The 13,371-nt window shown below is 38.6% G+C and overlaps 1 protein-coding gene across 1 annotated transcript in view; it reads right to left on the reverse strand.

The window, feature by feature from the left end:
• Window positions 1-4,002: 4,002 nt before the first annotated feature.
• The window catches only part of LOC109928465, a 53,136-nt gene continuing 43,767 nt past the window's right edge, over window positions 4,003-13,371 (reverse strand). Inside the window, exons 12-15 of the mRNA XM_020528407.2 lie at window positions 13,162-13,325; window positions 10,208-10,343; window positions 8,617-8,774; window positions 4,003-7,481 (exon numbers count right to left, since the gene is read on the reverse strand). Coding sequence (XP_020383996.2) covers window positions 7,185-7,481; window positions 8,617-8,774; window positions 10,208-10,343; window positions 13,162-13,325 — 755 coding nt within the window. The 3' untranslated portion in view covers window positions 4,003-7,184. The remainder of the gene's footprint in view (window positions 7,482-8,616; window positions 8,775-10,207; window positions 10,344-13,161; window positions 13,326-13,371) is intronic.

Raw genomic sequence — 13,371 nt, forward strand, 5'->3', positions numbered from 1 at the left:
GTTTGCAAAACAGAGGGACGCCAACAGTGTGGGTTTAATTCCAACACTTACTGAGGTTATATGAAGGATTCGGCTTCTTAATTTCCTCCCTCACCTGAGATGTGGGACTCTCAGGTTCAACCATCACCAGTCATCTCTGTCTAATGAGAGAACAGCCCTCTGGCCTGGTAGGACTGTCCCACCGTAGGTCAATGAGTACAGGAAGAAGGGGAGAGATTGTGCGCTAAATTGTTTGTGATGTCAGGCAAAAAAATCCTGCATGTTAACTGAGACTATAGGTTAAGCATTTACAATGTCTTCACTCTGCCAGCTACAATTTATTGGATAAACAGATGTATTGACTCTGCAAGGCACACACAGTAGGGAGCGAAGAGGAACTTTAGGGTATTGAAAACATGCTGCAGGCCCTGCGTAAGTTGTGGAATCGTGCAGTGCACCCTGACACAACGGTGAAGACTATGGTGGCATCTTCCACCTCTGAAACAATTATGCTCCAAGTTGGCTTCAATGATACTGTGAACGAAAAGGACAACGGGCAAGATTGTATTAGAACTTTTATTCAGCTGAAGTGCGTTGTAGAAAACAAATTGCCTGTAAACAAAATGCAACACAGAAATTGTAAACATTTATCCAAGACCAATTTTAGTAATCCATTGGTTTAAACGGCAATCATAGAAAACTGAACATTTTAAAATCGCAGAAGGTAATGAGAAATTTGGATCATGAAAGGACATTGCTCTGTGAAATGCTGCCACCAAGTGTCAGAAGCATGCTACTTCAGACTGATGTCACAGCAAGTGACTGGTGAACAGGATATGACATAAGATAACACAGTGTGGAGCTGGAGGAATACAGGAAGTCAGGCAGTAGCAGCGGAGAAGAAAAGTTCTTGTTTTGGGTTGAGGCCTTCTTCAGAAATGGGGGAGGGGGAAGGGAGCTCAGAAATAAATAGAGAGCGGGGGTGGGGCTGGGGAAGGTGGGTGGGATGGTGATAGGTGAGTGCAGATAGGCTGGGTGGGGATTGGTCAGTGAGGTGGGAGGTGTAGATAGGTGGAAGAGAAGATGGAAAGGTTGTATCAGGTCAAGGAGGCGAGGATGAGAGGGAGGGTTGGTCATGGGATGAGGCTGGGGGTGGGGAGATTTTGAAACTGGTATAACTGGAGGAGCAACAAGTCATATGTCACTTCTGGAGCCTACAGCCCAATGTTCTAAATGTGGATTTTACCAGTTTCAAAATCTCCCCACACGCCCGGCCTCATCCCATGACCAACCTTCCCTCTTATCCCTGTCTCCTTGACCTGACACAACCTGTCTATCCTCCCTCCCACCTCACTGACCACTCCCCACTACTCTCTACCTGCACTCACCTATCACCATCCCACCCCCCCTCCCCAGCCCCACACCCCCTCTCCTCTCTCTATTTAGTTCAGAGCTCCCTTCCCCCTCCCCATTTCTGAAGAAGGGTCTCAACCTGAAATGTCAACTTTCCTGCTCCTCTGATGCTGCCTGGCCTGCTGTTTTCCTCCAGCTCCACACTGTGTTAACTCCGACTTCACCATCTGCAGCTCTCACTATCTCTGAATGACATAAGATACAGTAGCTTTATCTAGTGGGTGCAATAAAAGTCCTTCACAAAATCACGATGGTACTACTCAACCTCCTAGCAAGGTGTGTCCAGCATGTCTAATGTGTTTCCGATTGGACTCAATGGTGCTCAATGGTCCCTAGAGTTTGCCAATACCAGAGATCCTTTAGCAGCAGACCTCTGTCACAGATATCTGTAATCCTATTCCTAATCCTGAACTAACATCAATCAAACCATACATCTCACACTCTCAAACACACACACACCCTTGGCTTTAACACATCTTCTCCTATCTTTATTCTGATATAGCAGAATTTGCCCTGCAGAGATATTTGGCAGACCACCCATGATGAAAAGTGACTGTTTGGCATCATTGCAAGGGCTAGGAGTCAATGGGTGATGAGCCATTGGTCTCAGGTAAGTGCACAGAGGTGACCAGTCTTCTCTCTCCCCTACATTCAAACTGTCATACTGCACTGTGAGGATGGGAAAATCTGTATCTACATCATTGTCCCTGGAGTAATCAGCTGTCCTCCAGCAGATTCAACCTGCAAACTGCGTGGAAAAAATGATACTGCAGATGATCTTTTACAGTAATTTTATCTTTAAAATATCTTTTTAAAAGTTGATCTAAGACGATTTTATAACAAGAAGCCTAAATTAAAGTTATGGCATCAGTTTCTCAGCTTGCATTTATTCAAGGGGAAATACAATGGCAGCAGTGCAAACACGGTCCCAAATTTGTTATTAAGTTCATTGCACTGCTGCGTGTTGTAAAACTGAGCTGGATCATACAAAGAATTCATCTCGCCAGGATTTCTGTAGCTAACTGGGACATTGGTTTGAAATGCTAATTGAGGTCACTAGATAATATAGTAATACAGGAAAGAGTGAGTTTGGTTATAAATCCTATTTATAATTGCTACATTTCTTGGTCATTTATCTACAGAAAAGATTCTGGTCTGATTTATATTGAAATGCAATTTAAAATGAACTCTCAAAAGCAGATGGCAGCTTGGGCTGGAGGAGAAAGATTCATATGGCAAACCAAAGATGAGCTGTACTCTACATTAGAGGGACCAAAATCATCTTACTTAAAAAAAAAACTTTAGTCTTTCCATGTGTTTTCATAACTTGACTCCATAAGTCACTGACCTCATATTTATACATATGGGTTCTGCTACTGTTATTTGCAATTCCTCTAAATCCATCTTGTGCATTATTTCTTGCGCCATTACTACATCTTCTACCTTGTACTTTCATCCCTTTAGGCATTTAATCGGCTCGTTTTTCATCCATTACAGACCTTATTTTTGTTCTTTTCTCCAAACTCCCACCTTTTGCCTATGTTAAATCTCTATCCTCTTCCAGTTCTGATTAACTGAAACACTGTCTCTTCATGCACATGCTGCCTGATCTGGTACTATCAGCATTGTCATTGCTTTGATTAAAGTCATCGAAGCCATCATCCTCAACCACAAGGAATAATGAGGAGGTGATGTTTAACCCTACCTTCCAGGTTTATTGTGGTGTTGATGATAACAATATCCATTTTAAAATCAAGGGGCAGGCAGTAGCGGGTGCAGATGCTGGAAATCCGAAACAAAAAACAGAACCTGAAGAAACCCAGCAGGTCTGTCAGCATCTCTGGAGACAAAGCAGGTTAATGTTTCGGATCCAGTGACCCTTCTTCAGAACTGATTGTAGCTGGGAAAAGGTTGGTATATACATGCTGAAGATGGGGTAGGGTAAGGAGTAAATGATCGTTGGAGATTGAGCCCAGAGGGAGAGAAACACAGTTAGGCAGATAAAGGAACAGGTAAAGATCAGCGGAAAAATGAATAGCTACTAATGGGCACCAAAAGTGGCTGACAATGGGTTGTTTGTGGTAGTAGCCCATGTAATGACAAGGCCTGGTTTGTGGGGGTTAGGGTAAAGACTTAGGAGAAGGTGCTTAAGCCCTAAAATTGTTGAACTCAACACTGAGTCCAGAAAGCTGCAGAGTTCCTAAACAGAAAATGAGATGCTGATCTTCCAGCACGCACTGAGCTTCGCTGGAACACTGCAGCGAGCCCAAGACAGAGATGTTGGCCAGGGAACGGTGGTGTGTTGAAGTGGCAGGTAACTGGCAGCTCAGGGTCATGAGCTTGAAATTGTGACCCCTAGTGCTGACAAACCAACTGGTGGAAACAGAATATCCTTCTTTGTCTTGTCAAAATTGTTCATCATTTTGAATACCTCAATAAGGTCACATCTTAATCTTCCCTGCTCCAAGGAGAATAAGCCCAATTGCTCTAATCTTTCCTTGCATCTAAAATCCTTCATTTCTGAAATTATTCTAGTAAACCTCCTTTGCACTCTCTTCAGGGCTTTAACATCCTTCCTTAAATAAGATGCCCAGAACTGAACACAACACTCCAAATGTGGTCTGAGCAATGATTTGTAGAGGTGTAGCACCACTTCCTTGCCTTTATACTGTATGCCTCTATTTATAAATCCAAGGATCCTATAAGCTTCCTTAACAACTATTTCAACTTGCCTAGCCACCTTCACAGAATTATGCAGTGAACCGTGAGGTCCCTATGTTTCTATATTCCCCTCAAAGTTGTACCATTGAGACTGTATTGTCTGTCTCTCAGTATCTTCTACCAAAATGCATGACCTCACATTTCTCTGCACTGAAATTCGTCTGCTCATTTGAACAACTTGTGTACGTCCCTCTGAAGTCACTCAGTGTCATTCTCACAATTCACTATACTTAGCATAGTATCATCTGCAAAATTAGACATTCTGTCCTCAACACCCATCTGCAAATCATTTATGTAAATCAGGAAAAGAAAACACTGGAGAACACCACTTTCAAATTCACAATTATAAGGGACAAAGTGAAGAAAAATATCCAGATTCTTAATCCAGTTAATTCAAAGATGGCATCAAGAACAACAAGAAATAGTCAGGAAAGTTGAAGGGAAAACCCATGCATGGAGAATGTAGTACACTTGGTCTGTTAGATATTCTAACAGATCGCTAATATGAAAAGAACTGACCAATGATAGTTCTCCAAATTTAGATTATCTCCCCTCTTGGTGAGGAGACTGCACATGATAGACAGAGAAATCTCAAAGATTTAAATCTAAGTGATCTAAAAAATTAGTAGTTTGAAACCACTCAGTGGAAATTCTACAGGTCATTCTTGCACACCCGTTTAATGGAAGTTCTTGATCGATTACACTGGAGTGTGCACTGATAACTACTTACATTATTAAACATATTGTTTGAAAGCTTTTCTTTAATTTTAATTATTCTTCAAGCCACATAATGTGCAGTTTTGATAAGGAGGTTCCAAGAATGGAATTCTGCAAGTCCGATTCTACACTCAGTCCTCTGGCGCCACCTGAAGCCAGAGAAGATCATTGCCAGTGCCTCTACAATTTCACCTTGCGCTTCCTTCAACATCCTTGAATGCATCTCATTCGCTCCAAGGTGAATTATCAACTTTAAAGCATTAACAACCTATCCGAACCTTTTGCCACGTCATTTTAAGGCCTTCTTGTCACCCACTTTCTTTCTGTCACCATGCTTTGGGCAGTATCTGCGTTGAAGGTAAAAGCAGGTACAGGGTATTCATTTAACACCTCAATCATGCCTCTTGCCTTCACGGGTAAATCCCCTTTCTGGGTATCTTTCTTCTCCTTTGACCCCCCTTTTATTTATGTGCCTGAAGATGACTTTGGTATTCCCCTTCATATTAACTGTCTGTCTTTTCTCATAACCCTCTGGCTCTTATTTGATTTGTCACTTCCCTTTTGAACTCGATATTCAGCTTAATTCTCAGATATATTCACTACCAGATGCCAGTCACATGCACACTTTTTCCTCTTTAACTTGTTCTCTCTTTTATCATGAAGTCAGCTCTGAATTTGTTTCCTACTTTTTCCCTTCTCCTTCCCCATCTTTTCTGAACACCTTGCAACCAGGAATACTGAACAACCTGTCCTGCCATTTCTTGAGGCAGGTCAATTATTGTCACATCATAATCCCACATGCCAACTTGTGCCTGTAACCCTCCAACTTATTTACCGTATTCCATCCGCTCACATATATACAGCCTGATTTAGACTTTGTTGCTTGCTGCCTGACTCTGACTTCACCGAATGATTTTATATTCTCTATGCTAGTGCTATCCATCTCACCAAGAGTACCATGATATCCCTCTCAAATATTCGCTCTTAGTTTCCCTCTTCTAGTCAGTCAGTTCTTTAAAAGACTCTTTACTCCTGTATTCAAATTCTCTAGCAACAAAAGCTTAATATATCTTTTGCCTTCCTAACTGCTTAATGTACCTGCATTTGTGATGAAATGAATCACACTCTCTATATTTATATATGTATCATTTTTACCATCTGGATTTTAGAACAGTGGCATATGGGGTTGTGGTTACTTCTTTGAAGAATTTTTAAAAGAAATATCTAGGTCAAACAGTCTTTCTGGAGCAGTGACCTAATCCAGTATCTGTCAGAGAGCATGGAACTCTCAGAGAGTTAATGGAGGATTGTTTTTAAATGTGCTGGTTTATGAATGTGGGTAAACACTGAGGGCCATCAGCTAGTTTTTTGGTTCAGGATATTCAAAGCTTGATTGTTTATTTGATAATCCAGAGATCAGAAGTTATTGGGCAATTTGGAGGTTACTTGGCTGGGGTAAAATCAAGTATAGTTTCTCTCCAAAAGAGGAGAATAGATCACTTTGGGGAAAGCACCGCTACCTCAGTAGGAAAATTTAGTTTGTGCAGCATCCAAACCAGGAGTATCTGGTTAGAAATCTGCAGACTACCAGAGACTGAGAAAATTTAAACTGTTATTTTGTGAGTACTCATGTAAAATGACTTCACATTTCACAGGTAAGAACTGACAAAGATCAGTTAAGCCAAACCTGGTAATTAGATATATAAAAGTAATTTCTATGAAATTGAATCACTGTGAAGTGATGTCAGGGAATAGATGTCACTTTGTTTTGCTATACGTTTTAAGTTTTTTTCCAACTATATTGGATCTCAACAGCTTTTCTTTTGTGTTTTCGCCTTTTTGTAATAAAATTCTGTTCTAATGTTACAGAAACACTGCAGCCTCAGGTGACAATGTTTCAGTCAATGACCACCACATTAATTAAATTTAAAAAAAAAATACAATCTATCAGGCCAGAATTCATTCTGCGATCTGACTTCTCCAGTAGTATTATCAGTTGGGATCATAACAATATCAACTTTCAGTGATAGTATGAACAAGGCCACTCAGGTCCTTTTGGACATCAACACTTCCCAATCTCTCACCAAAGTTGAAAATTCCACACTTTTTCATATTATGTTTCATCTGCCACATTCTTCCCCACTCACTCAGCCAGTTTAAAATTCACTTGAAGCATCTTTACATTCTTCTTACAATTAACATTTCTGTCTAGTTTTGTTCCGTCAGCAAATCTGGAAATATTACACTTGGTCCGCACATCCAAAGCAATGAGACAATTATTTTTCCACACTCATACTTGCAATATGGCAGCTTGAGCAACTTCTTCCCTGAAATGTTGGAGATCAATGGAACTTTTAATCATAAAAGGACATAGTCGATGTCTGTAGATCTAGCTTTGTTAATATGCTTCCCTCCGATTCTTCAGTACTGTTACTGTTGGAACTTTCTTCATTAGAAAACTGTCCAGAATCTGTACTGGTTTGACCATTGTCATCAATTATCTCATTTCCAGTATTTGGTAAAGTTAAAGAACTGGAGTATGTACTCAGGTTTTCAGTTTCAAAAATGACTTTGAGTTGATCACAGCACTCTTCAGCATCTTCCTGTGGTGTTAGTTCAAGGAAGGCATTCTGGGTAGGTTCACTGAAATACTGCAAACAGTAAACAAAGGAAAGAGGATGCTAAGTAGAATTGTAATCATTTGCTATATTATTTATGCAGAGCTAAAATGTATCTATTTTAAAAAAAGTTTCCAGTTGTCTTGTGTCTTTCATAAACCCAAGAAATTAAAGTACCTTACCAGCAAGAAAATATATTTTACAGCATTGTCAATGCTATGATGTGGGGAAATATTAATTTGCACTCAGTAAAGACCCATAAACAGCTCCATAAGACCAATAACTGGGAAATATACTGGCTAGAACAGCAGGATTTCACAGTGCTCTTATTTACAATCTTTTATTTCTAATAAAGGGCAAATGGATGTTTTAGTTGAATATTTTGGTTGAAAAAATGCACCTGCAATAGTACAGTCGTTCTTCAGTGATGCACCAAATGATTTGCTGTTTGCTGTTTACTGACCAGATTAATTGCTCAAGCCTTTGGAACGTGGCTCGACTCTACAACATTCAGATTTAGAAATAAAAATGCTACCAAGAAATCAAAACCAACAGTTTATAAATAAGTAGATTCCCCTCTTAAGTTGTGAAGTGCCTTCCTTTCTTCACCTTTTACTACTAATTAGATGTGACTAAGTTGCAGATGAGATCCTGGGACAGCCACTGGCATTCAAGGTCACTATTATTTCACAAATTTATCTCCAGAAACTCTATCCCAAACACCTGGAGGGATACTGACAAAATATATGGGAAATATTTTTGAACATAAACCTTGGAAGTGACAATCTTTTGTAGAGATCATTTTCCACTACTTAAGGAATATTTTTCATGTGAGTTTTCACCTTCAAAAAGATGGCTGAAGACTGTCAACTAATTCCCGATAAACCTATAATACTGAAAAGGCTTAATATCTTGATTGTAATGTTGCCATATTTCATTTTAAGATAGGTATTGACACTCAAGTTAAGGCAAGAGCCTAGTTTTCAACAAGTCCTCAAAACTCAAACATAATTATGAATCAAAATAAAATAGTTAATGTAATGTGTCAACCTATAATCAATTTCTAAACAGTTTGCAGCATGACTCAAATGTCTGCCATCATCATTTTTTATTAAAAAGTTTTGTTCTGAAAAAAATTTAACACCCAAATTTGAAATAGAACACATACCTCTTGTAAATGCTCTGGCAAAATGTGTGGTGGAAAGAAAGCATACTTTATGCATCGGTACATGCAATATATACAGAATAAGCATCCTAATGTCACACCAAAAACAACCACCAGTGAGACGATAAAGGTTACACCAATCTGCCACAGTGGAATAGTACCTATACAAAAAATAAGAAACATGAACACTTCCAAATGGATGCTATTTCTTGTGAATAATTTCATAACATATATTTAAAGAATACATAAAATGCAATTAAACATTCCAAGTCACATCACAGCAGCATTATGAACTATGGTACGAGACCAATTAAGGAAACATTGGGCCAGGTGACTTAAAGCTTAGTATTTTAAGACCACCGCTTTGACTGTCTTAAAGACGAAATGAGGTAGAGGGGTAAAGAGGATATTCAATAACTCAGGATCTAGACAATGGAAGGTGCAGTCATCAACTGTATGGTGATTAAAACTGGGGATGCTCATGAGGCCACAATTAAGGGAATGCAGATATGCTGAGGGTTGTGGGAGTGGAAGAGATTGCAAAGACAGGGATTGGCAAGGCCAGGGAGAGATTTCAAAACAAGCATAAGAACTTTAAACCACAATGTTGCTTGATCAAGAATCTACAGAATAAAATATTCAATTTAACACAAGACTCAGTTTATTCTATTTAATCTCTTCACAGAATTAGCTTAATACAGTATTAAGTAGAAGGCATCTGACAAGTCTATTTAAATTAGTTTCCTGTTTTGTGCCATATTTTGAAATTATGTCCTCTTGTCCTAAATTTATGGAAAGTACAATAAGGGAGACCAACAACAGATTGACTAGTGTGGATTGAAGCACTAAGGTCTAGAGGTAACAAACATAAATGAGGGTTTCAGCAACAGATGAGTTTAGACGGGGAGAAGTTGTGTGATGTCACAGGTGGATTGGCAGACTTAGTGGTGGCATAAACATGAAGTAAAATAATTAAATCAAATCACTCAAGCAACAAAACACCTTACTGCCACTGGATAGATAATGCATCATGCCAGGTTTTTCTCAGAATGGAAAGCATGCGCGTCAAGGCAGCAGATAAACTAATAGAGGCATGAACACTAACAAAGTAATCTGCCAATAGGTTGGATAAATAAGGGGCTGAAACAGAATCACCTTTTTCCCCTATCACATTAGATTCTCTTTACACCTTAAGCTGACAGTTTGACTGAGATTGACTGAACTAAGAGCGCCAGTCCTTTGGAACTGAAATGCTTGAGCTGCCAAACCATCTTTTGTCAGCACCCCCAGCAAAACTGCCCTTCGACTGAGACAATATAGTTCAGTCAGAAAGACTGCTCCACTCAATGTTTTCAAGATTCCAATCCAAACAGGAGCAGAGACAAGACAAAGTATTAAATTACTGCGCAAGTTCAACAATGGCCTGCTCAATCACCTGGCCAGGGAAAAGCATGCGCTGTGGAAACAAGGGAAGTTAAAGAATAAATTATAGCTGTGGATAGTAGGTGTCAGTGATCGGAGGTAGGGGGTGTGATTTTTGGTTATGCAATACAACCAATCACTGATATTTTTAAAGAGATAACTGAAAGCATACCTTTAGTCATTTTGCAAACAACCTCACTAAATTGTCCTTCCACTCTAAATGTAGAGCTGAAAACCTGAACATGCAGACAGTATGTAGTCCAAGGTTCAAGTTCCAGTGACACGAGTTTACTTGTGCTGTTTTTCACCTGTAATTTAAATAACTAAGTTAATACAGAATTATGAACCAAATTAACATTTTGTTCAATTTGATACATTTTACCACACCAAAGGATTTATTTAATACAGTATACAGATTGAAAGCATTTCATTCTACAAAGTCTATTGTATTCTAACTAGTTAGCATTTTTGCACAGATAGCATCAGGTAAGTATTGAAAGTGAAGGATTAACAGTAAAACCATATTTCCATGGTGGGCTATGGCCAGCAAACAAAATTGTAATAGCACTCCAGTGTATCCATGATTCAGAAAGAAACAGACATTATCAAATTTATTTCATATAGAAAAAAAAAATGCATACTTTGAAGAGCAATCACAAAGTTAACTCTGATATCCTGATAGCTGAAAGTTTTCAAGTTAAATGAATTTGCAACAGCTCAACCAAGTGCTTGGCAATTTTTTCGGTGATTAAAACAGAGGTGGAATGCAGACAATGAGTAAAACTGCCTGGAAATTTGCCAAAAAAACCTAAGAAATGACTATCTATAAAGTGAATGCTAACATTTTCTTAACCACAGGGATGGAGGCTGATTATCTGATAGCATGACACTGCTCAATCTGATCCTGTCGTCAACACAGTAGAGCTGAATGTGAGCAATCTTGGTGGAAATTAAGTGCAGCCAAGTTCAAGTGCACTTGAAGCTCATAAGTTCCATGAAAAAGCCACAGATTTCTCACAATTTAAGGACATTCCAAAGTGATTTAAAGCAAACTAAATACTCTTTTTAAACTGTAGTCACTTGTGCAACACAAGAACAGTGACTAAAACTTCAAAATGAACATGGCAACTCTTAAAGGCAATGGATACATAAGAAATAAATGGGGGCGGGGGAGTGTCAAAGCATCTTTAAAAGTTACCATAGCAATGCAAGCTGTAAAGAGGGAAAGCAATGGTTTAGTTTGTACTCCTTGGAACAGTCTACAGTAGCAGAAGTATTATAATTAAACTATAAAAGGCTTTGCTAATATTTGCATATGGGACCACCATGTCCAATTTTGATTCTTACACAGTGAAGGATATTGATTCTGGACAGGTGATACAGGAGGGATACCAGAATGATCTAAACTTTGAAGTACTTGGATAGGTTCAAAAGTTCAAAGAATTGGGGTTACTCACTTTCAAGGGCATTTGATTAAGTTTTAAAAAATGACATAATTGAATACTTTCAGCTTTGACAATGCACAGAAGGCCATTAGGCTGAAACTGACCGAAAATCAATGCATTTACAAGCAGTTAAAAATTGGACCCGTTTAACTCTCACCACAGCTTCGTGCCTGCTGAGTTTCCAGCACTTGCTGCTCTTCCTTAAAATTAAAAATCCAAATATCTTTCTGTTACATTAATTCATTGAGCTACAGAGTTGGAATGCTTATACAAATAATGATAGATAAGGCGAAGGAGTGATTTGAAAACAAAGAAACGACGGAATTGTAACAGAAGTGTTGCTAGACAAGGATTCAACAGTTCTGTGAGTAAAATGGGATAATTGAGTGCAAGTTGGTGCAAAAGTTAGTTTAGTTTAAGATTATGAGATGAAAGATGGTAGGCGATTGGGGAAACATTGGAACAGTGATGACTAGTGATCACAAAGACACAGATGATGGTTTCTGCTATAGATTAACTGCGGCAGGGCGGACATGGGTAATGTTATACTTGTATGATTAACAGCATTTGTAATAGGGTGCATATGAAATTAGAAGCTCACAGTAGTCATGTGGGACACCAAGTTTGTGAATTGTTTAGTTTATCCTCAGACAGTGGCCAAAGAGAATTATTCTTCTGTATGTTGTTAGTTGTGATTGAAGTAAGTTATGGGCAATCACAACTCCTAGAGCTGTCTGGAAAATTTCTTGTTGACTTCCAAACAGCTTTCTTTTAAATCAGCTGCTCAAGAAATAGCATTGCAAGTATTTAGAAAGTTGCTCTGTTAACTGGATGGCCCAGCTGCCTTGTTCCTGTTAAAATATAATTCCTGATGGAGTCCAATATTCTACTTTTTAGCACCATCAACTTCATTTAGTTCCATTACAATTCCAGGTATAGAATAGACTATTCTAGCTTTAATTGTTCTAGTTTAACACTAGCAAAATCTTTTCTGCTTCCTTGCTCCACGAAGATAAACTCTGCAGTCCTAACAGCAACCAAATCATGCTCATTATTACCTGTGTTCATTAAATGACAATGATTTTGTTGACCAAAACTGTGATTTAAAAACTGTCACAGGTTTGCAAATCCTTGCATGACCTCAATTCACATTGCTCCACCCTAGTCAATCCTTCAAGGCCTTTACGCTCCTCCAATTCAAGCCCTGATTTCAACTGCTCCACATTGGCAGCTATGCAATCAATTGTCAACATGCAAAAAATTGAATTCCTTCCTTAAACCTCTGCCATTATTTCTACTTTTTTTAGGATGCTCCTTAAAACCTCTCCTCTCTGATGGGACATTTTTTAAAAATAAAAATTGATTCAGGTGCATGACCTGTTATTCAGTGAAATGTCAAACTCATGTGAAGATCCTTGAGACTTCCTATTATAAAGGCGCTATACAACATTTGTAAACTGTTGTTGCTCCGCCTTGGCTGGCTTTACCCAAAGCAAACAACTTGAACAAAGATACCTCCTACATTTCAAGTACAGCCAAGTATATATTTACGTATTTTTGATGTAGACCAATTTTATGTGTGGTCCATTGCTTCACTAATGGATGCGAGAGAACTGTTCACATTTCTAACATAGGCTAACATGTTATAATGCATTATAAACATGCACTTCACAGAACATACACGTATCGTTTTATTTAAATATTTTTTCCAGAAAGTTATCCTGTATTTAATATCTTTGTAAGTTTTCTGTATGGATGTGCTATTTTCTGTTTGTAGGTCCAAGATGTAGACATTAAGAGCATTTTCGTTTGAGTCCACTTGTATTGATGGAGGACCAATTTCATCTGTAATTTAAAGAAAAGTTTCAAATCAATGATTAAATGCAGAATT

This window comes from Rhincodon typus, chromosome 11, assembly GCF_021869965.1.
Source record: "Rhincodon typus isolate 14 chromosome 11, sRhiTyp1.1, whole genome shotgun sequence".
In the NCBI taxonomy this organism is placed as follows: Eukaryota; Metazoa; Chordata; class Chondrichthyes; order Orectolobiformes; family Rhincodontidae; genus Rhincodon; species Rhincodon typus.